At 46.2% G+C, this 23,617-nt stretch overlaps 1 protein-coding gene across 1 annotated transcript; it reads left to right on the forward strand.

Annotated features, from left to right (window-relative positions):
• Positions 1–834: 834 nt before the first annotated feature.
• On the forward strand, positions 835–6,766 carry LOC121868161 (hornerin-like). Its single transcript, XM_042368474.1, has 2 exons — positions 835–1,876; positions 6,687–6,766. The coding sequence occupies exons 1-2, from the start codon at positions 835–837 to the stop codon at positions 6,764–6,766; spliced, it is 1,122 nt and encodes a 373-aa protein (XP_042224408.1).
• Positions 6,767–23,617: the final 16,851 nt, after the last annotated feature.

Raw genomic sequence — 23,617 nt, forward strand, 5'->3', positions numbered from 1 at the left:
GACCCATACCTATTAAAGTACTTGTTCTCATAGATCCTATTTATAGCGGGTATCAGTCCTAATAGGGCCCAACCTAAGATGAAATAACCATTAGGATTTAGGCCTACTGGAGCCGCCCCAAACTATCATCAAAGTGGGTTCGAGATGACCAGTGACAGGTGAAGGACTTGTCCACTCTGACCACTGAGGAATGTGGCCACTCTTGAGGAATGTGGCCACTGTCAGTTAAGGCCATTTAAAGGGCACACACACACACACACACACACACACACACACACACACACACACGTGGCCACTGTCAGAGACGATGTAGTAAGTGGTGGCACAACGTCATGATGATAATGGCACCTCACTTGGCCACGCCTCACACGTGGCCATACCTCACTTGGCCACACCTCACACGTGGACACACCTCACACGTGGCCGCACCTCACTTGGCCACACCACACGTGGACACACCTCACACATGGCCACACCTTACACGTGGCCACACCTCACACGTGGCCACACCTCACATTTCGACGTCTTACTCCTCTCTTGGCCACCTTGGCTCTAGCATGGTGGCACACATGGGGCACACGGCCCTGGCACACACACCACTCATGGTGGCACACGGCCCTCATGGTGGCACACGGCCCTCATGGTGGCACCCGGTAATGTGGCACACGGCCCTCATGGTGGCACACGGCCCTCATGGTGGCACACGGCCCCTCATGGTGGCACACGGCCTCATGGTGGCACACGGCCCTCCACACGGCCCTCATGGTGGCACACACACCCGGGTGGCACACGGCCTCATGGTGGCACACGGCCCTCATGGTGGCACACGGCCTCATGGTGGCACACGGCCCTCATGGTGGCACACACGGCCTCATGGTGGCACCTGGCCCTCATGGTGGCAGGCCCTCATGGTGGCACACGGCCTCATGGTGGCACACGGCCCCTGGCATGGTGGCACACGGCCCTTATGGTGGCACACGCCCTTATGGCCCTCATGGTGGCACGGCCCTTATGGTGGCACGGCCCCTCATGGTGGCACCTGGCCCTCATGGTGGCCACACAGCGGCACCTGGCATGGTGGCACGGCCCTCATGGTGGCACCTGGCCCTGGTGCACACGGCCCCATGGTGGCACACGGCCCTCATGGTGGCACAGCCCCTCATGGCACCTGGCCCTCATGGTGGCACACGGCCCTCATGGTGGCACACGGCCCCTCATGGTGGCACACGGCCCTCATGGTGGCACACTGGTGGCACACTCATGGTGGCACACGGCCCTCATGGTGGCACCTGGCACACACGGCCCTGGTGGTGCACACGGCCCCTCATGGTGGCACACCTGGCCCCTCATGGTGGCACACGGCCCCTCATGGTGGCACACGGCCCTCATGGTGGCACACAGGCCCTCATGGTGGCACACGGCCCTCATGGTGGCACACGGCCCTCATGGTGGCACACGGCCCTCATGGTGGCACCTGGCCCCTCATGGTGGCACGGCCCTCATGGTGGCACACGGCCCTCATGGTGGCACGGCCCTTATGGTGGCACACGGCCCTCATGGTGGCACACGGCCCTCATGGTGGCACACGGCCCTTATGGTGGCACTGGCCCTCATGGTGGCACACGGCCCACTTATGGTGGCACACGGCCCTCATGGTGGCACACGGCCCTCATGGTGGCACACGGCCCTCATGGTGGGCACACGGCCTCGCACAGCCCCTCATGGTGGCACGGCCCTCATGGTGGCACAGGCCTCATGGTGGCACCCCTCATGGTGGCACACGGCGGTGGCACCTGGCATGTGGCACACGGGCCTCATGGTGGCACACGGCCCTCATGGTGGCACCTGGCCCTCATGGTGGCACACGGCCCTCATGGTGGCACACGGCCCTTATGGTGGCACCTGGCCCTCACCACCAATCTCTCCCTCTCTCTTCTCGTCTCCTCTCCATCAATCACTACCCACTTCTCTCCCCTTTCTTCTTCATCATCATCAACACTTGTGTGTGTGTGTGTGTCCATCCATTACCTGTACACCATCATTATTTCCTCTTCGTCTCTTCCATCTTCGTCTTTTTTCTTCTTCTTCATCTTTTCCTTCTTCCTTTTCTTCCATCTTCGTCTCTTCCATCTTCGTCTCTTCCATCTTCGTCTCTTCCAACTTCATCTCTTCCGTCTTCATCTCTTCCATCTTCGTCTTTTTCTTCTTCTTTTCTTCGTCTCCTTCTATTTCTTTCTATTTTTAATTTCTTATCAGTTTCTCCCTCTCTTGCTATTCCCATCTTTCTCATGTCCTTCTTTCTTAACCATCTCTTTCTACCTTAATTCTCTGCCTCCCTCTTCTTCTCCGTCTCCGTAATTATCGGCCCTGTCCTTCCTCTCCCGTTACTCTTATCTCGCTCTATTTCTCGTGTTCTTTCATCATCATTATCTCTTTCCTCCTCCTCCCTTCATCTCTTCCCTACCACTACACCATCTTCCTCCCCCTTCCTTCTCCTCACTTCCTCTTTGTTTATCATCATCTTCCCTTCCTCCTCTCTTCATCTTCCTCCAAATAAAGTTACAAAAACCCGTATAATTACAGGTAAGGTACAGGTAAGTTAAAGGTATAGTTATAAAGTTCAGGTACAGTAATTAACTACTATACAGCACCACAGGTTGTATTGTTGTAACGTGTGTGTGTGTGTGTGTGTGTGTGTGTGTGTGTGTGTGTGAGCAACTTGACCCCAGTGAGGCGTCAAGTTTAACTAATACTTCCTAAGTCAATGATGTTGATCTGTACAGCTGAACTACCATAGCTCAGCTGTGTGTTGAGGCCAGCTGACCCTACCATAGCCAGCTGTGTGTTGAGGCCAGTTGACCCTACCACAACCAGCTGTGTGTTGAGGCCAGCTGACCCTACCATAACCAGCTGTGTGTTGAGGCCAGCTGACCCTACCATAACCAGCTGTGTGTTGAGGCCAGCTGACCCTACCATAACCAGCTGTGTGTTGAGGCCAGCTGACCCTACCATAGCCAGCTGTGTGTGAGGCCAGCTACCATACCCAGCCCAGCTGACCCTATAGCCAGCTGTGTGTGAGGCCAGCTGACCCCCCATAGCCAGCTGTGTGTTGAGGCCAGCTGACCCTACCATAGCCAGCTGTGTGTTGAGGCCAGCTGACCATAGCCAGCTGTGTGTTGAGGCCAGTTGACCTACCACCCAGCTGTGTGTGTGAGGCCAGCTGACCCTACCATAGCCAGCTGTGAGCCAGCCAGTACTACCAGCTGAGGCCAGCTGACCCTACCATAGCCAGCTGTGTGTTGAGGCCAGTTGACCACCATAGCCAGCTGTGTGGCTTGCACCATAACCAGCTGGTGTTGAGGCCAGCTCCCTACCATGCCAGCTGTGTGTTGAGGCCAGTTGACCCTACCATACCCAGCTGTGTGTTGAGGCCAGCTGACCATACCATAACCAGCTGTGTGTTGAGGCCAGCTGACCATACCATAGCCAGCTGTGTGTTGAGGCCAGCTGACCCTACCATAACCAGCTGTGTGTTGAGGCCAGCTGACCCCATGCTCACTGGGGAATATTTATCAGGCTTTATTGTGAGGTTGAGTGAACGTCAGGCGCTGGTGATCGCTCGTACTGGCGCTATATATAAGGGAGGGTGAGAGTGACAACACACCACTCTGTCAGAAGTGTTTAGTGAGGAGGAGTTGGGACAGGTGTTGTGGTCTTCTCTCACGTGAGTTTGTTTACACATCAGCTGACTCGTCCAGGTATACCCAGCCAACCCAAGTGAGGGGGTTCACGGTAACACACACACACACACACACACACACACACACACACACACACACACACACACACACACACACACACACACACACACACAGCTTCATTGGTGTCACCATGTCTTAAACCAGACAAGACCAGTTGTGTTTATTGAGCGTGTCACCCTAAGTGAGGGAGGGTGAGGGGAAGTGAGGGAGGGTGAGGGGGAGGGAAGGGAAGGGGGAGGAGGAAGGAGGATGAGAGTAAGGGAGGGAGGGAGGGAGGGAGGATGAGGGTAAGAAAGGAGGGATAGTGAGGATGAGGAAGGGCGAGAGAGGGCTTGGGGGAGGAGGGGGAAGGGTGGGTGAGGGTAAGGTAGAAAGTGAGGGAGGGTGAGGCAGTGTAAGAGAGTGAGTGAGTGGGAGAAAAGGTGGGAGTAACTGTAACCTCATAAGACTGTGTAACCTCATAAGACTGTGTAACCTCATAAGACTGTGTAACCTCATAAGACTGTGTAACCTCATAAGACTGCATAACCTCATAAGACTGTAAACTCATAAGACTATAACCTCATAAGACTGTGTAACCTCATAAGACTGTGGCAACCTCATAAGACTGCATAATAAGACTGTGTAACCTCATAAGACTGTGTAACCTCATAAGACTGTGTAACCTCATAAGACTGTGTAACCTCATAAGACTGCATAACCTCATAGACTGTAAACTCATAAGACTATAACCTCATAAGACTGTGTAACCTCATAAGACTGCATAACCTCATAAGACTGTAAACTCATAAGACTATAACTTCATAAGACTGTATAACCTCATAAGACTATAACCTCATAAGACTATAACCTCATAAGACTGTATAAACTCATAAGATTGTAACCTCATAAGACTGTACAACCTTATAAGACTGTATAACCTCATAAGACTGTAAACTCATAAGACTATAACCTCATAAGACTGTGTAACCTCATAAGACTATAACCTCGTAAGACTGTATAAACTCATAAGATTGTAACCTCATAAGACTGTATAACATTATAAGACTGTATAACCTCATAAGACTGTATAAACTCATAAGATTGTAACCTCATAAGACTGTATAACCTTATAAGACTGTAAACTCATAAGACTATAACCTCATAAGACTGTATAACCTCATAAGACTATAACCTCATAAGACTATAACCTCATAAGACTGTATAAACTCATAAGATTGTAACCTCATAAGACTGTACAACCTTATAAGACTGTATAACCTCATAAGACTGTAAACTCATAAGACTATAACCTCATAAGACTGTGTAACCTCATAAGACTATAACCTCATAAGACTGTATAAACTCATAAGATTGTAACCTCATAAGACTGTATAACATTATAAGACTGTATAACCTCATAAGACTGTATAAACTCATAAGATTGTAACCTCATAAGACTGTATAACCTCATAAGACTATAACCTCATAAGACTATAACCTCATAAGACTGTATAAACTCCTAAGACTATAACCTCATAAGACTGTGTAACCTCAAAAGACTATAACCTCATAAGACTGTATAAACTCATAAGATTGTAACCTCATAAGACTGTATAACCTCATAAGACTATAACCTCATAAGACTATAACCTCATAAGACTGTATAAACTCCTAAGACTATAACCTCATAAGACTGTATAACCTCATAAGACTGTAAACTCATAAGACTGTATAACCTCATAAGACTGTAAACTCATAAGACTGTATAACCTCATAAGACTATAACCTCATAAGACTATAACCTCAAAAGACTGTATAACCTCATAAGACTGTATAACCTCATAAGACTGTATAACCTCATAAAGCTGTAAACTCATAAGACTGTATAACCTCATAAGACTATAACCTCATAAGACTGTATAACCTCATAAGACTGTAACCTCATAAGACTGCAACCTCATAAGACTATAACCTCAAAAGACTATAACCTCATAAGACTGTAACCTCATAGACTGTATAACCTCATGAACTATAACCTCAAAAGACTGTATAACCTCATAAGACTATAACCTCAAAAAGACTATAACCTCATAAAGGCTGTGTAACCTCATGAACTGTATAACCTCCTTAAGACTGTATAACCTCATAGAAGACTATAACCTCATAAGACTATAACCTCATAAGACCTTAACCTCATAAAACTGTGTAACCTCATAAGACTATAACTCCTTAAGACTGTATAACCTCATAGACTGTGTAACCTCCTTAAGACTGTAACCTCATAAGACTGTAACCTCCATAAGACTGTGTAACCTCATAAGACTGTGTAACCTCATAAAACTGTGTAACCTCATAAGACTATAACCTCATAAGACTGTATAAACTCATAAGACTATAACCTCATAAGACTGTGTAACCTCATAAGACTGTATAACCTCATAAGACTATAACCTCATAAGACTGTATAAACTCATAAGACTATAACCTCATAAAACTGTGTAACCTCATAAAACTGTGTAACCTCATAAGACTATAACCTCATAAGACTGTATAAACTCATAAGACTATAACCTCATACGACTGTATAAACTCATAAGACTATAACCTCATAAAACTGTGTAACCTCATAAAACTGTGTAACCTCATAAGACTATAACCTCATAAGACTGTATAAACTCATAAGACTATAACCTCATAAGACTGTGTAACCTCATAAGACTGTATAAACTCCTAAGACTATAACCTCATAAGACTGTGTAACCTCATAAGACTGTGTAACCTCATAAGACTGTATAACCTCATAAGACTATAACCTCATAAGACTGTGTAACCTCATAAGACTGTATAACCTCATAAGACTGTGTAACCTCATAAGACTGTATAACCTCATAAGACTGTGTAACCTCATAAGACTGGTAACCTCATAAGACTGTGTAACCTCAGAACTGTGTAACCTCATAAGACTGTGCAACCTCATGAGACTGTGTAACCTCATAAGACTGTGTAACCTCATAAGACTATAACCTCCTTAAGACTGTGTAACCTCATAAAGCTGTGTAACCTCATAAGACTTGTAACCTCATAAGACTGTATAACCTCATAAGACTGTGTACACCTCCTTAAGACTGTGTAACCGCATAAGACTATAACCTCATAAGACTGTATAACCTCATAAGACTGTGTAACCTCATAAGACTATAACCTCATAAGACTGTGTAACCTCATAAGACTGTATAACCTCATAAGACTGTGTAACCTCATAAGACTGTGTAACCTCATAAGACTGTGTAACCTCATAAGACTATAACCTCATAAGACTGTGTAACCTCATAAGACTGTGTAACCTCATAAGACTGTGTAACCTCATAAGACTATAACCTCATAAGACTGTGTAACCTCATAAGACTGTATAACCTCATAAGACTGTATAAACCCATAAGACTATAACCTCATAAGACTGTATAACCTCATAAGACTGTGTAACCTCATAAGACTGTGTAACCTCATAAGACTGCATTACCTCATAAGACTGTGTAACCTCAAAAGACTGTAACCTCATAAGACTGGGGCCCAAGAGAACCTCCAACCTCTAATAAATCTATCTTATTGAACACTCGAAAAACATATTATGCCAGAGGGGCCAAGTTAAGAGTGCCGCCAAAATTACATTCCAGAAGGCCTTGGCACTAGCTTGGCACTCGACCCACCTGACCTCTGACCTCATAAATAGAGGAGGTCTTAGAGATAAAGTTATACCGTTGACTGTAGTAATGTTTCTCACCACTGTACCTGTAGTAATGTTTCTCACCACTGTACCTGTAGTAATGTTTCTCACCACTGTACCTGTAGTAATGTTTCTCACCATTGTACCTGTAGTAATGTTTCTCACCACTGTACCTGTAGTAATGTTTCTCACCACTGTACCTGTAGTAAGTTTTCTCGCCACTGTACCTGTAGTAATGTTTCTCACCACTGTACCTGTAGTAATGTTTCTCACCACTGTATCTGTAGTAATGTTTCTCACCACTGTACCTGTAGTAATGTTTCTCACCACTGTACCTGTAGTAATGTTTCTCACCACTGTACCTGTAGTAATGTTTCTCACCACTGTACCTGTAGTAATATTTATCACCACTGTACCTGTAGTAATGTTTCTCACCACTGTACCTGTAGTAATGTTTCTCACCACTGTACCTGTAGTAATGTTTCTCGCCACTGCACCTGTAATGTTTCTCGCCACTGTACCTGTAGTAATGTTTCTCACCACTGTACCTGTAGTAATGTTTCTCACCACTGTACCTGTAGTAATGTTTCTCACCACTGTATTTGCACTTGCCTTGGTTTAATTAATCACTTCATACTTTAATTCTTTCAACAGACAGATATATTTCTGTGTAGGGCGTGTGTAGTGGGCGTGTGGGTGTAGACATACGTGTGTAGTGGGCGTGTGGGCGTGGAAGACAGATGTGTGAGAGACTTGCAGTGACCAGCAGGTATATGGGAAGGGGCGTGATGAAGGGGTGTATGTCAGGGCGTCGTACAAGCGCCCCCCTACCCACCCCCTCATTGTACCAGACAGACCAGGTGAGTGCTACACCTGGCCCCCACCTGGTGAACGAGCCAAGGGTCGTATCCCCCCCTCCTCCCCCCATCCACCCTACCAGACGTGTTGTCAATTACCGTCTGGGCGTAGACAGCCAACTTAACGCTAATGTGCTGCCCTAGACGACCTTCCCTCCCTCTCTCCTTCCCACCTTCCCTCCCCATCCCCTCCTTCTTCCATTCCCCCTCGCCTTTCTACCTCCCATCCCTCCTACGCATCCCTCCCTCCACCAACCCGGAACCCAAAATTAACTCCGGGTTATGAGGCAGAGAAGAGACAGGAAAATGCCCCACCTAACCTAACAATAGTTACCGTGTGTGTGTGTGTGTGTGAAATAATGGACAAAGGTGTTATGGTGACACTGAACGACTGCTAACGTGAGAACCATGACAATTAACACTTGAAATACCTTTGTGAAATACTGAACAAAGCGCAGGTGAGGCGAAATAACAATTAAGAAAAATACCTCAGATGTAATTAGCAAAAAAAAAGTGAACCCCATTGACGTCTTTCATCTGGGGAAAATAGACCCCAGATGTTACAAATGGGCCCCCAATTTTAAGAAATATAGTCTAATGGGCCCCAATCTAAACATGACCAGAAATCTAATGGTATTTAACTTTTAAATTATCTTAGATACCAAATGGTTAGGTTAGGCTAGGCTAGGTTAGATTAGGTTAAGTTAGGTTAGATTGGACTCTTATCAGAACTGGTGCCCGTTTGACCAGCAACCCTGATCTCACTTGACCTGTGACCCACACTAAATGCCCCGCCGTGCCCCCCTACCTACGACTTCATCATACCCAGGGTCATCATACTGGTTGTAAACACACCCATCATACACGGGACATACTTCATTATCATATTGGCTTGTTCATTGTTTATCTAGAGCCTGTTATAAAAATACTAATGTCAATAATGATAATAATGACAACAACAACAATAATAATAATAATGATAATGATAATGATAATGATAATGATAATGATAATAATAATAATAATAATAATAATAATAATAATAACAATAATAATAACAATAACAATAACAATGATAATGATAATGATAATGATAATAATAATAATAATAATAATAATAATAATAATAATAATAATACCATCAAGGGACATTATAAACACCCTGTACACTCGTACTATCTGTCTATCTATCTATCTATCTATCTATCTATCCATCCATCCATCTAAACGTTCCCTCACAGCTGATCATCTCAACACGCGACAACAAACGTTCTAATCTCAGGCTGGACGGGAAACGTTCTCCCCTTGACCGTCCCAAACGTTTGAGTCAGGCGTTGATGAGAGGCGAGTAGTCACCTTTGAACGTTTTCTACATAGACGATTGATTGCGCCTCTGTCATGGCTCTAGTTGGAACGACCCCCACCCCTGATGTTGTAGGTGAGGTACGACCCCCTCCCCCTCTGATGTTGTAGGTGAGGTCGGCCTCCCCTGATGTTGTAGGTGAGGTACGACCCCTTCCCTGATGTTGTAGGTGAGGTACGACCTCCCCTGATGTTGTAGGTGGTGACCCCTCCCCTGATGTTGTAGGTGGTGCACCCCCTGATGTTGTAGGTGAGGTACGGCCCCCTCCCCCTGATGTTGTGGGTGGTACGACCCCTCCCCTGATGTTGTAGGTGGTGACCCCTCCCCCTGATGTTGTAGGTGAGGTGACCCCCTCCCCCTGATGTTGTAGGTGAGGTGACCCTCCCCCTGATGTTGTGGGTGAGGTACGACCCCGATGTTGTGGTGAGGTCCGACCTCCCCCTGATGTTGTAGGTGAGGTGACCCCCTACCCCTGATGTTGAGGTGGTGACCCCCTTGATGTTGTAGGGAGAGGGAGGGAGGGAGAGTTCGGCGTCCCGTTTACATCAAAGGTGTGCCAATTACCCTCTCGTGCCATTAACATTATGAAACGGAGCGTCTTTAGTGCAGGCAAATGTTTTAGTAACGCTCCCTCCTCCCATCCTCCATCCTTCAAAGTGCTGTGTTGGTGACCTTCTTCCTTCCTTCCTCAAAGTGCTGTGTTGGTGGCCTTCCTTCCTTCCTTCTGCCTCAAAGTGCTGTGTTGGTGACCTTCCTTCCTTCCTTCCCTTCCTTCCTCAAAGTGCTGTGTTGGTGGCCTTCCTTCCTTCTGCCCTCAAAGTGCTGTGTTGGTGACCTTCCTTCCTTCCTTCCTCAAAGTGCTGTGTTGGTGGCCTTCCTTCCTTCCTTCTGCCTCAAAAGTGCTGTGTTGGTGACCTTCCTTCCTTCCTTCCTTCCTTCCTCAAAGTGCTGTGTTGGTGGCCTTCCTTCCTTCCTTCTGCCTCAAAGTGCTGTGTTGGTGGCCTTCCTTCCTTCCTTCCTCAAGTGCTGTGTTGGTGGCCTTCCTTCCTTCCTTCCTTCCTTCCTTCCTCAAAGTGCTGTGTTGGTGGCCTTCCTTCCTTCCTTCTGCCTCAAAGTGCTGCTGGTTTGGCCTTCCTTCCTTCCTTCTTCCTCAAAGTGCTGTGTTGGCCTTGTCCCTTCCTTCCTTCCTTCCTTCCTTCCTTCCTTCCTTCCTTCCTCAAAGTGCTGTGTTGGTGGCCTTTGTTCCTTCCTTCCTTCCTTCCTCAAAGTGCTGTGGTGGCCTTCCTTCCTTCCTTCCTTCCTCAAAACTGTGTTTGGTGGCCTTCCTCCCTCCGTCCTTCACCTTATAACCTACTTATTGATCAACAGAGATGGAAGTACAAGCTAATGACTGTTATTTAAACACACACACACACACACACACAGAGAGAGAGAGCTGTGAAAGGGGGAGGGGGAAGGGAAGGAAGAGGAAAGATGACAGGAGAAAAAACTGTGAAGTGTGGTGAGGAGGCGGGCAGTGGGGAGGGTGGTGGAGAGGAGAGCAATGATGAGGGGGGGAGAGGAAGAGGAGGAGGAGTGAGAGGGGAAGGCTGAGGAGAGTGGGGGAAGGATGACCTATAAGTCAACAATGGTTTAAGGACAATCAAGTACTTAGACTGATGAGAGAGGAAGAGGGAGAAGAGGAAGGGAAGGAAGGGAGAGGAGACGAGGAGGGGAAAGGAAGAAGTCAAAGAAAGGGAAGGAGCAGAGGTATAAAGGAGAGATAAAGGGGAGAGAACATAAGGAAATAAACAGTGTTATGAGGGGAAACATCTTGAACCATCTTCAATTTTGCAACGAGGGAAAAAAATGGCCTCAAGAGGGAGAAAGAGGGAAGGAGGAGAGAAGTGGGGGGGAGGAGAGAGGGAGTAAAGGGAGGAAGGAATAATAAAGAATTAAAGAATAAGACACTAAAAAGAAGAAGAAATTAAAGATGTGAATAATAATAATAATAATAATAATAATAATAATAATAATAATAATAATAATAATAATGACGACGCTGGGGATGATAATGTATAGTGAGGGGTCAGCTTCACCATGTTACCCTCCTCCTCCCCCCAGACATGTATAGTGAGGGGTCAGCTTCACCATGTACCCTCCTCCGCCCCCCCAGACATGTATAGTGAGGGGGTCAGCTTCACCATGTTACCCTCCTCCGCCTCCCCCAGACATGTATAGTGAGGGGGTCAGCTTCACCATGTTCCCTCCTCCTCCCCCCAGACATGATGTGAGGTCAGCCACCATGTTACCCTCCTCCTCCCCCCCCAGACATGTAGTGAGGTCAGCTTCACCATGTACCCTCCTCCGCCTCCCCCAGACATGTATAGTGAGGGGGTCAGCTTCACCATGTTACCTCCTCCGCCTCCCCAGACATGTGTATAGTGAGGGGGTCAGCTCTGTTTACCTCCTCCCCCAGACATATAGTGAAGTCAGCTTCACCATATTACCCTCCTCCCCTCCCCAGACATGTATAGTGAGGTCAGCTTCACCACGTTACCCTCCTCCGCCTCCCCAGACATGTATAGTGAGGGGTCAGCTTCACCATGTTACCCTCCTCTCCCCCCCAGACAGACACACGCTCTGACATCCACTGGGCTATGACCTCCTATATAAGCTTCTGGGGTCAAATTAACTTTGTGTGTGTGTGTGTGTGTGTGTGTGTGTATATGTTCTGTGTGCACATGTGAACATTGCTATGTGTATGTATGGTCTTATAGTCCCGTGTGCACATGTGGGTTGAGAGATTGTCATAATATTATTGTAATTTTTCTCATATTTCTCTAGTAATTTATCCTCTCTCTCAGATCTCGTTAGCTCTCACACACGCATTACCAAAAGTAAACGGTCTCCACCTACCCTGACGACCAGTTAGGGGCGGTGCGGATACAGCACACTGTTAACTCACACCTCGGTACACAAAGCAGCAACGTGACCCATACTAAACTATACAAATTATCAAGAGACCAGTATACAGTATATTCCTTCATACATAAAATAAAACTCTCCGTCAACACCTCAAAAAAACCACATTCAACTTGTAAAAAAAATAAATAACAAAATCATACGCAATTACCAAGTGCCGGCGTATAATAGACTCCGTAAAATGTATTATACTGGCGTCTATTACTTTATAAACACCAAGCGTATATTATATAAAAAATAATAATTATACGCAGTTAAGTTTCAGGCGTATAATACTGACAAAAATTACACCATCAGGGTCTTGTGTATATAAAACTAAGAGCGAAACTGAATCAGGGGAAAGGAGGAAGGAGGGAGGAATAGGTAGGGGAAGGTAGGAGGGAAGGAGGAAAAGAAAGAAAGGAGGGAGAGGAGGGAGGAGGAGGAAGGAAATAGGAAAAAAAAGAGCAAAGGAGGATAGGAAGGGGAGAAGTGGGAAAGGGAAGGAGGAGGGGATTTTTTCAAGCCAGAGGAAAGGCGGTAGGGGAAAAGGAAAGGGAAAGGGAAGGGGAAGAGGACGGGAAGAGATAAGGAAAAGAGGGATGGTGTACAGGAGGGAAAGAGGAGAAGGGAGAGAAAGAAGGGGGGAGGGGGGGGGGAGGTATAGGCGAGGAATAAGCCCATTCACATGTATTATAAACAGACAGACACACTCATAAAGAACGTCGCTGTTGGGGTACATAATAATAATACTATAGCGTCACACAGCAGCAGGAAGCGTCACACAGCAGTAGGAAGCGTCACACAGCAGCAGGAAGCGTCACACAGCAGCAGGAAGCGTCACACAGCAGCAGGAAGCGTCACACAGCAGCAGGAAGCGTCACTGGCAGTAAGAAGCGTCACGCAGCAGTGGAAGCGTCACACAGCAGCAGGAAGCGTCACAGCAGCAGGAAGCGTCACCAGCAATGAGGAAGCGTCACACAGCAGCAGTAAGCGTCATACAGCAGTGAAGCGTCACCAGCGGTAGGAAGCGTCACGCAGCAAGGAAGCGTCACACAGCAGCAGGAAGCGTCACACAGCGACGTCACACAGCAGTAGGAAGCGTCACGGCAGTAAGGAAGCGTCATCGGCAAGGAAGCGATCACAGCAGTGAAGCGTCACACAGCGGTAAGCGTCACACAGCAGTAGGAAGCACAGCAAAGCGTCACACAACATAGGAAGCGTCACACAGCGGTAGGAACGTCACACAGCGGAGAAGCGTCACCACAGCAGCGAGCGTCACACAGCAGTGGGAAGCGTCTCACGCAGCAGTAGAAGCGTCACACAGCAGTGGAAGCGTCATACAGCAATGGAAGCGTCACACAGCAGTAGGAAGCGTCACACAGCGCGTAAGGAAGCGTCACACAGCAGCAGGAAGCGTCACACAGCGGCAGGAAGCGTACACAGCAGTAGGAAGCGTCACACAGCAGTAGGAAGCGTCATACAGCAGTAGGAAGCGTCACACAGCAGTAAGGCATCACAGCGGTAGGAAGCGTCACACAGCAGTAGGAAGCGTCACGCAGCAGCAGGAAGCGTCACGCAGCAGTAGGAAGCGTCACACAGCAGTGAAGCGTCACACAGCAGTAGGGAAGCGTCACACAACGGTGGAAGCGTCACACAGCAGTAGGAAGCGTCACGCAGCAGGAAGCGTCACCGCAGACTGGAAGCGTCACACAGCAGTAGGAAGCGTCACACAGCAGCAGGAAGCGTCACGCAGCGGTAAGGAAGCGTCACAGCAGCAGTAAGGAAGCGTCACCAGCAGCAGGAAGCGTCACGGCAGTAAAGCGTCACACAGCGGTAGGAAGCGTCACACAGCAGCAGGAAGCGTCACGCAGCAGCAAGGAAGCGTCACACAGCAGTAAGGCGTCACACAGCGGCGGAGCGTCACACAGCGGTAGGAAGCGTCACGCAGCAATGGAAGTGTCACACAGCAGTAGGAAGCGTCACAGCAGTGGAAGCGTCACCAGCATGAAAGCGTCACACAGCAGTAGGAAGCGTCACACAGCAGGAAGCGTCCGCAGCAGGAAGCGTCACACCAGTAAGGAAACGTCTGGCAGCAGGAAGCGTCACACACGCAGTAGGAAGCGTCACGGCAGTAGGAAGCGTCACACAGCAGTAGGAAGCGTCACGCAGCAGCAGGAAGCGTCACGCCAGCAGTGGAAGCGTCACTCAGCAGCAGGAAGCGTCACCAGCAGCAGGAAGGCGTCCACAGCAGCAGGAAGCGTCACCAGCAGCAGGAAGCGTCACTCAGCAGCAGGAAGCGTCACAGCAGCAGGAAGCGTCACACAGCAGTAGGAAGCGTCACACACACCAGTGAGCGTCACATAGCAGTGGGCAGCGTCACCGCAGTAGGAAGCGTCACACAGCAGCAGGAAGCGTCACAGCAGCAGGCGTCACGCAGCAGCAGGAAGCGTCACACAGCAGTAGGCATACGAGCAGCAGGAAGCGTCACACAGCAGTAGGAAGCGTCACACAGCAGCAGGAATCACACAGCAGCAGGAAGCGTCACAGCAGTAGGAAGCGTCTCACACAGCGGTAGGAAGCGTCACACAGCAATGGAAGCGTCACACAGCAGTAAGGAAGCGTCACATAGCATTATATAACAACCACAATCGCCACTACTTTCAACAGCATCCATTATCCTACAACAACAATAACCACTGCTATAACAACCAACAAACCATCATTAATAAAACAACAACCAACACAACAAGAACCACAACAACTACCCAACTTCAACAACCAACACGACCATCACAACAACCACTACCACATCCTGACACTCTAGTGGTTAAACCTATTGAGAAACTGTCAGCTGAAGAGTATCCATTTTCTATACGGCGTCCCACAAGGCAAGGGTCCTACACTATTTCTGTCACCAGATAGTGGATATGAAAAACAGGGAGAATAGAGGTTAAAAGAGAGATAAGGGAGAAGAGAGATATATAGAAGGAAAGGAGGATGGGGAAGAAAGGGAGATGAGGGATTTTGAAAAGTAGGAAGAGAAAGGAAAAAAAAAGGAAGGGTGTTGAGTAAGAGTTGGTAGGACAGGGAGAAAAGAAAAGATGGTTTGAATAGCAGTGTGTGCGTGTGCTGCTGCGTGTGCGTCTGGTGCGTGTGCGTGTGTGTGTGTGTGTAGTGTGCAAGTACTGGTGTGTAGAATATGATCCACTCATTTGATGTATACACAGTCTAGCTTTTATATATATACATCAGTCAAGGAACAAAATTACAATAGACAATTTTTATAGTGTTAAGTGAACGTTTATGAAGTTACGAAAATTTTTACTTTATCTTAAGTTACGAGACTTTGGTGCAATATCGATAAAAAATACTTCAAGTAATTGATGGTGGAAAAAAATCGTCAATGACTAGGTTTTTACAGCGGTTCTTAAGACTCTCTCTGTAAATGGCTTGAGCTTACACTTTGGCATTACTGATGGAAGAACGCTCACCTGTAACACAGCCCACCTGCACGCTCACACTCACCTGCGACTAATTTAACACCAAATATAAACAGTGACAGAAATAAGACTACACCAACACGTAATATTAATTTTTATGATAATTTGTATGATTTAGGAAACACTAAATACAAGTTTATAATTAAGGGTTCATTATATATATATTTAACCAACCCTGAAACATAATTATTAAAGGAATAAAAATTTTTAATACTATATATATATATATATAATATATATATATATATATATATATATATATATATATATATATATATATATATATATATATATATATATACAAAATATAAATATATATATAATTACAGGTACAAATGTTGATGTTATAAAATACAGTCCATACATACATACATACATACATACATACATACAAAGCTAAACAAGTGGGAACTTTGCCCAGCAAAGCAACAAACAAACAGTACAGCCACCCAGCTCCCTCCTTCAGGACTCTTCCTCAGGGCACGCGCCTCACCCCACCTGGAGACAGGATAGAGGAGGTGAAGGGCAGTATAATTATTCAGCCACTCACACAGCAAGCGCATCCACCCCCAGCTTCCTGTCCACCTCTCTCTCACCACCCCTCCTACACCCCTCCTCATCCCCTAATCACCTTTTCCTCACCTTCCCTACCTCTCTCCACCCTCTAGTCCCAGATAGTGTCCAGCCACCCCGACCCAGTGATAATGTTGCCTACAGCTGAACCTCTCCTCCCCCCTCCCTCACCACCACCCACCCACCCACAATAGAATAATCCATCCATCCATCTATCGACTAACCACCCCCAGCAACCTACCCACACACACCTGCACTCCCCAACAAAACCACCCACCCTTACACACAACCAACCCACAATCCACAAAACCACCCCACTACAACCACCCACCCATACATTTACCTACCACAACCACCACCATCACAACCCACCATCCACCCATCCATCCACACACAACCACCCACACCCCACCCTGCCTACCTCGCCCCAACAGGCCAGGTGCAGGCGTTTATCAGCTGGGCACGACCCTCTGCAGGTCACCTCCTCCCCACACTGGCACCCGGTCACCACCACTACCTGGCCTGGGACGCCCGTTCACCCGCCACCACTAAAGAAAGAACATAGAACATAAGAATGGAAACTGCCTAAACTACAACAGACTCAGCCATTTGCCACAGACAATCCCGTTTACACAACCCTGTATGTATAAGCATCCAACCTATGTTTGAAGCTATTCAGCGTATTCGAGTTAATGATGATATTTGGTAACTTGTTCCGTATCCTACTCTGTTTCAAACCAGTGTTTTACCTATTTGCTGATTTAAATCTGTCTAATTTAAAACCATTTATTTACAGAGTTGCTCCTGGTTGGATGGTTTGATGTATAATGTCCCCTTTGTTTTAGCCTGCCTTCCACTTATACACACACCTATCAGGTCGCCCCTCAGGGAGTGCAAATTAAGATGCTTTAACTGTCTCTATACTCAAGAGTTCCTGCAGGATTAATCTTGTCATTTCTCCTCTAATTCTTTCCCAAAATTCTACTCTAATTCTGTAATACGGTGACCAGAACTGAACTCGTAATCCAGGTGTGGTCTCCACAAGAAATGAATACTACAGTTTAGGATGACCTTGCTAGTCTTATATGCTCTCCTTTGTATGAACCCGTGCTTTATTAGCCTTGATACTGACAAATACATTGTTAACTTGGCTTAAAGGTTCCTACTTATCATTACTCCTAAATCTCTCTAGCAGTCTGGTTTCTGCAGCATCGTTGTTCTCTGGTATCTGGTTTCCTGTTTACATCTCCTATAAGTGCACATTTGTCACGTTGAATTTCATGCCATTTTAGACCATTCAAAATTTGTTTAGATCTTCCTGCAGATTTTGTGAGTCCTCGTCAGATTTAATAACCGTCTATTTTAGTGTGTAAGCAAATTTAACTTATCATTTGCTGTCTATGCTGATATCTGTATCGTTTATGTATAAATAATAATGGTCCAAGTACTGAGCAGCAGGGAACTCCACTTGTGACGTTGCTCCAATGGGACTTAATGTTAATGCTCACTGCTGTTTCCTGTCCTGTAACCGCCTAAATCATTTAAGGATATTACAGCACGATGCCATATTAACACCTTCCTAGGTAGTCTTTCGTGGGGGACTTCTGTCGAAGAAGGCTTTACTAAGGTAAGGAATATACATCATAATTGTGCCCTCTCGTCCACCGATTCAAAGCGATGAAAAAGAATGTTAATAGATTAGTTAGACATGAGCATCCCGGCTTTGGCAAGCCATGCTGGAATCATTGATCAATAGAAGTTGCTTCTCCAGAGTGATTTCAAATAGAGTTTGAAATGATTGCTTCCAGTAATTTGCCTACTGTGATGTTAGGAGCTGATTAGGCGGTAGTTGAGGATAGTGATCTATCCCCTTCTTGGCGTCAGTGTACATTACGCTTTATCCTCCAGGATTGCAATTTACTACACCTGTTTTTAGGACATGTTTAAAAAACTTTGCTAAGAACATACTAAGCTCTTCCTTACCTTCCTTTAATACTCTGCTTAAATATCTCATCAGGACCAGGCGACTTATTTAGGCTTTAGTTTGTCTTGCCCTTAACATCGTTACTAGTCACTACTATTATTTGTTTTTATTCACCTATCTCTGGCCAGGAGTCAATTGCCCAGGTATCTGTGTTTAAATTTTCAGTAAGTAAACTGTTTGAAAAAATATTTATTCAAATTATTACTCTGTTCTCTGCTTGGTATGTTGAGCTCGCCCAGGTAAATCTGACCCGTATTAAATTGGCTCTTTTCTCGTGTTTTAGTTGATACGGTAGTAAAATCTTCAGGGGTTGTCTTCGCCTCACATGCCTATCTTTACTCATTATTCCTCTTGGCACCTTATCTCGGTTTTAACTTCTCGCCCAGCCACTATAATAGTCAGTGGAATTTCGCCTGATTTATCCTTCTACCTATAACCTTCCTTTGGCCAATAATGTTCTTTAAATAATTATTTATCCATTTAGGGTCATTGTTATGATGAGTTTTTGTATGGTATGTTCTTGCCTTTGTGCATTAAGTAACTCACTATTTAAATTGTCGTGGAACTGGCGACTCTCAGATCTCGTTATCGGAGTCGGTGTCATCTGTCATATTTCAAGCCGTAGCGACACCCCTCTCAGCAGCCTCTTTAAGCTGTCAAAGGATTTGCCTTCTGAAATCTGGTACTTTAGTGGAATTTTCCTTCGTCTGCCTGAAAAATCTAACTGAATCTAATTTCTTTAGGCCGCTGTTTTACCAAAGTTCGTTTCCCTACCTCTGACACTTTTTTGCTAATAAGTTTTCTCCTGTTTGACCAGAACTAAATCGAATATATTATTACCCGGGTGGAGTTCGGTTTATATGTTGACTTAGAAAACAGTCCTGGATCGTCTCGAAAATCCTCTGATTCTTAAGTTATCTGTGGGTCGATCGTCTGACTGGCCAAAGGTTAAGTAGCCTAATACAGACTTTGTTGTGTGCCGGAAGCCCTGCACATTTTCATCCAGATAAGTCGCTCATTATTCTTATCAAGATTGGGGGATATATATATTTCTCCTGTGATTAATTTTCCTACCGTTGATTAATTCTATCCAAATTGTTTCTGTATTCCGCTCAGTTTTTATTTCATATTTATTTCACACTAGATTATCTAACATAGATTGCTACTCCACTCTTTCTGGTTTTGCCTATCGGTATGGAACAATTTGTAACCCGCAATTTTGTATTCGACCGGCTTAGCCTCCGTGAGTCTAGGTTGATCCATATTTCAGTGAATGCTATTATATCGATTTTTCGGTACACATACCGAGCCATTTTGTTTCTCATACTTCTACTGTTCGCGTAGTACATTTAAGACTGAGTCGTGTTCTGAGGAGTCCTCCCTTACCGCGTTTAGTTTTAAACTCCCTGTCTAATTTAGTTTGTCATCATTTACTTACTATTTCTCTGTAATCTTTCACTTTGTTTACCGCTCCACTGCAGTCTCCTCCACCCCCGTGCTCATATGTTCTCCCTAGCAGTTCGAGAACTTCGATATCTTTTAGACTGCCCCTCTAAACCCCAGCCAGAGTTGCCACCCCTCCTAGACAGGTGCACCCCATCCCTAGCATAAAAGGTCACCTGCCATGAAAGTTGTCCCAGTTATCAATGAATGGGACTGATATTGACTGCAATAACTGTCAAGACATTCGTTGACACCAACTGCCCTTGACAACCATTCACTGCCAACTCTCCTTCTAGGCAGGACCCCGCCTTATGATCAAGGATCCCTCTAATCCTAATACGATCTACGGCTGCCTTGAAACTTATCAAGCTCCTCACTCCTACACCGGCCAATATCATTGCCTCCTGCACTAGAAACGAATAATGGGTTTGTTCCCATTACCAGACAAGATATTGTCCATCCTGTCAATATATTCCCCAGCTCACACTTAAACACACCCTCATCCTATTTTTGTTTTACCACAAAAGGCCCTGTCCAAGTACCTTACCTGTGAGTCACCAACAATTAAAGTGTTTGTATTCCATTGTATTGATGTATTAGTTCTTGTAGTATTAGTTCTTGTATAATGTATTTTCATTTATTTTCAATATGTATTTTAATATGTATTTTAGAAAGCATCTTAAATTGATTATATACTTATCTGTATATGTATTTATTTGTATCATGAAACTCAGTGTTATTTTATCAGTCACACAGATTAGACAGGGGTCAAGTGAGTAGGGCGAACAGTGTAACCTGTATGCCTGTGTATGCCTGTGTATCCCTGTGTACTCGTATCTATGCATGTCTGTGGCTGTATATCTAGTGTCTATACCTGTGTAGTTATGTATTTATATATGTCCGTGTCGTATATAGTTACCATGACAACCAATAGAGCTGCTATATTCTAGGGTCAGAAGGTCAAAGTTAAGGTCACAGCTCCGGAAAACACACTACCGGGCGTGAGTTGGCACCTCGCTCGAGTGAACTTTACTAACTGGGATATAAAGTTAACTGGTGAGAATTATATTTGGGTATAATGGATGTGTGTGTGTGTGTGTGTGTGTGTGTGTGTGTGTGTGTGTTCTCTTAATATACTTGGGATGGACAGACGGACGGATAAGTGCCAAGCAGTATGCCTCTCCTGAATACCCAGTGCGGGTATTATCACCAGGAGGGGTAGGGCGGGCATACCATGTGGCACCCTCACTCGGGCATCTTACGAGGATGATGTAGTTTTAATTTATTGCCCAATTATCCGATTATATCAAGTGAGTGCCAGTGTTGACCCAAGGTGAGGTGTGCCAGTGATGCGGGGTGAGGAGTGTGTGCCAGTGTTGACTCAGAAGAGAAAGTGCCAGTGTTGACCCAGGGTGAGGAGTGTGTGCCAGTGTTGACTCAGGGTGAGAAGAGTGTGCCAGTGTTACCCAGGGTGAGAGTGTGTGCCAGTGTTGACTCAGGGTGAAAGGTACAGTGTGACCCAGGGTGAGTGTGTGCAGTGTTGCGGGGTAGGAAGTGTGCCACTGTTGACTCAGGGTGAGGAGAGAGTGCCAGTGTTGAACCAGAGGGTGAGAGTGCCAGTGTTGACTCAGGGTGAGGAAAGTGTGCCAGTGTTGACTCAGGGTGAGGAGAGTGCCAGTGTTGCAGGGGTGAGAGTGTGCCACTGACCCAGGGTGAGGAGAGAGTGCCAGTGTTGACCCAGGGTGAGGAGAGTGCCAGTCTTGACTCAGGGTGAGGGAGAGTGTGCCACTGTTGACCCAGGGTGAGAGAGAGAGTGCCAGTGTTGACCAGGGGTGAGGAGAGTGCCAGTGTTGACTAAGGGTGAGGAGAGTGTGCCACTGTTGACCCAGGGTGAGAGAGTGCCAGTGTTGACCCAGGGTGAGAGAAGTGTGCACTGTTGACTCAGGGTGAGGAGAGTGTCAGTGTTGACCCAGGGTGAGGAGAGAGTGCCAGTCTTGACCCAGGGTGAGAGAGTGCCAGTGTTGACTCAGGGTGAGGAAAGTGCCAGTGTTGACCCAGGGTGAGGAGAGAGTGCCAGTGTTGACTCAGGGTGAGGAGAGTGCCAGTGTTGACCCAGGGTGAGAGAGTGCCAGTCTTGACCCAGGGTGAGAGAAAGTGCCAGTGTTGACCCAGGGTGAGGAGAGTGCCAGTCTTGACTCAGGGTGAGAGAGTGTGCCACTGTTGACCCAGGGTGAGGAGGTGTGCCAGTGTTGACCCAGGGTGAGAGAGAGTGCCAGTGTTGACTCAGGGTGAGAGAGTGCCAGTCTTGACTCAGGAGTGAGAGAGAGTGCCAGTGTTGACCCAGGGTGAGAGAGTGTGCCAGTGTTGACTCTCAGGGTGAGAAAGTGTGCCAGTGTTGACTCAGGGGTGAGAGAGTGCCAGTGTTGACCCAGGGTGAGAGGTGCCAGTGCTGACTCAGGGTGAGAGAGTGCCAGTCTTGACTCGGGTGAGAAAGTGCCAGTGTTGACCCAGGGTGAGAGAGTGCCAGTGTTGACTCAGGGTGAGAGAGAGTGCCAGTCTTGACTCAGGGTGAGGAGAGTGCCACTGTTGACCCAGGGTGAGGAGAGTGTGCCACTGTTGACCAGGGGTGAGAGTGTGCCAGTGACTCAGGGTGAGGAGAGAGTGCCAGTGTTGACCCAGAGTGAGGAGGAGTGCCAGTGTTGACCCATAGTAGGGAAATATCACCCCGGTACCATTAATGATCCAGAGTGGTCGTCACATCAGTGCCACTATGGGAGTGCCACAGTCGTCCCCCATGTTGACATTCTCGGATAATCTGACTGTGTGGACCACTGAGTAAGGTCTGTGTGGCTTCCTCCTCACTCACATTCTTACACACACCAGAAATAATTACACACAGATATTTGTAAACAAGACGAGGTGTAAACAACATCTTCAGTACCACACAGGAAATACCGCCACACTAACCCATGTCTTGAGAACTGAGTATACATGGAGGGTATACATTATAAAATATATTAGTTATATATTTTGGAATACATATAAATCTTCATACATTCTTACCATTACACAAAATCTTTTTATTAATTGTTTACATATGTATAAAAAGTATACATATTTTAGTATTTATATTTATTCTTAATACAGTCTCGTCATTGCACAATATGTATTTCTTCAACTATGAATGAAAAATATACATAACAAATTTGGGCATTTTTTCAGTATTTTCCCGTATGTATGAAAAAAATACATATGTTTGTATTTATAAACACAGTATATATGGCCTTTATAAACTTGGTATCTTCGAGCTACGGGTAAGAGAGGTTGGCCATGTTACCCGCATGGACGACAGTAGACTGCCAAAGCAGCTACTTTACAGTCACCTAACGAATAGTAAATATAATGCTGGCGGGCAACTGAAAAGGTACGAGAGATCTTAAGACAAACCTGAAAAGGTGCCAAATCGACCCCCTCACCTGGGAGA

This window comes from Homarus americanus, unplaced genomic scaffold (genome assembly GCF_018991925.1).
Source record: "Homarus americanus isolate GMGI-L3 unplaced genomic scaffold, GMGI_Hamer_2.0 scaffold9583, whole genome shotgun sequence".
Classification (NCBI taxonomy): domain Eukaryota; kingdom Metazoa; phylum Arthropoda; class Malacostraca; order Decapoda; family Nephropidae; genus Homarus; species Homarus americanus.

What these genes read in the sequence shown, in the direction of transcription:
- LOC121868161 (XM_042368474.1), top strand. Translation starts at nt 835, where the DNA reads ATGGTGGCACACGGCCCTCATGGTGGCACACACGGCCTCATGGTGGCA. An exon ending in GGTGGCACACGGCCCTCATG is followed by an intron (nt 1,877 to 6,686) that starts GTGGCACACGGC and finishes GTGTAACCTCAG; the next exon opens with AACTGTGTAACCTCATAAGA.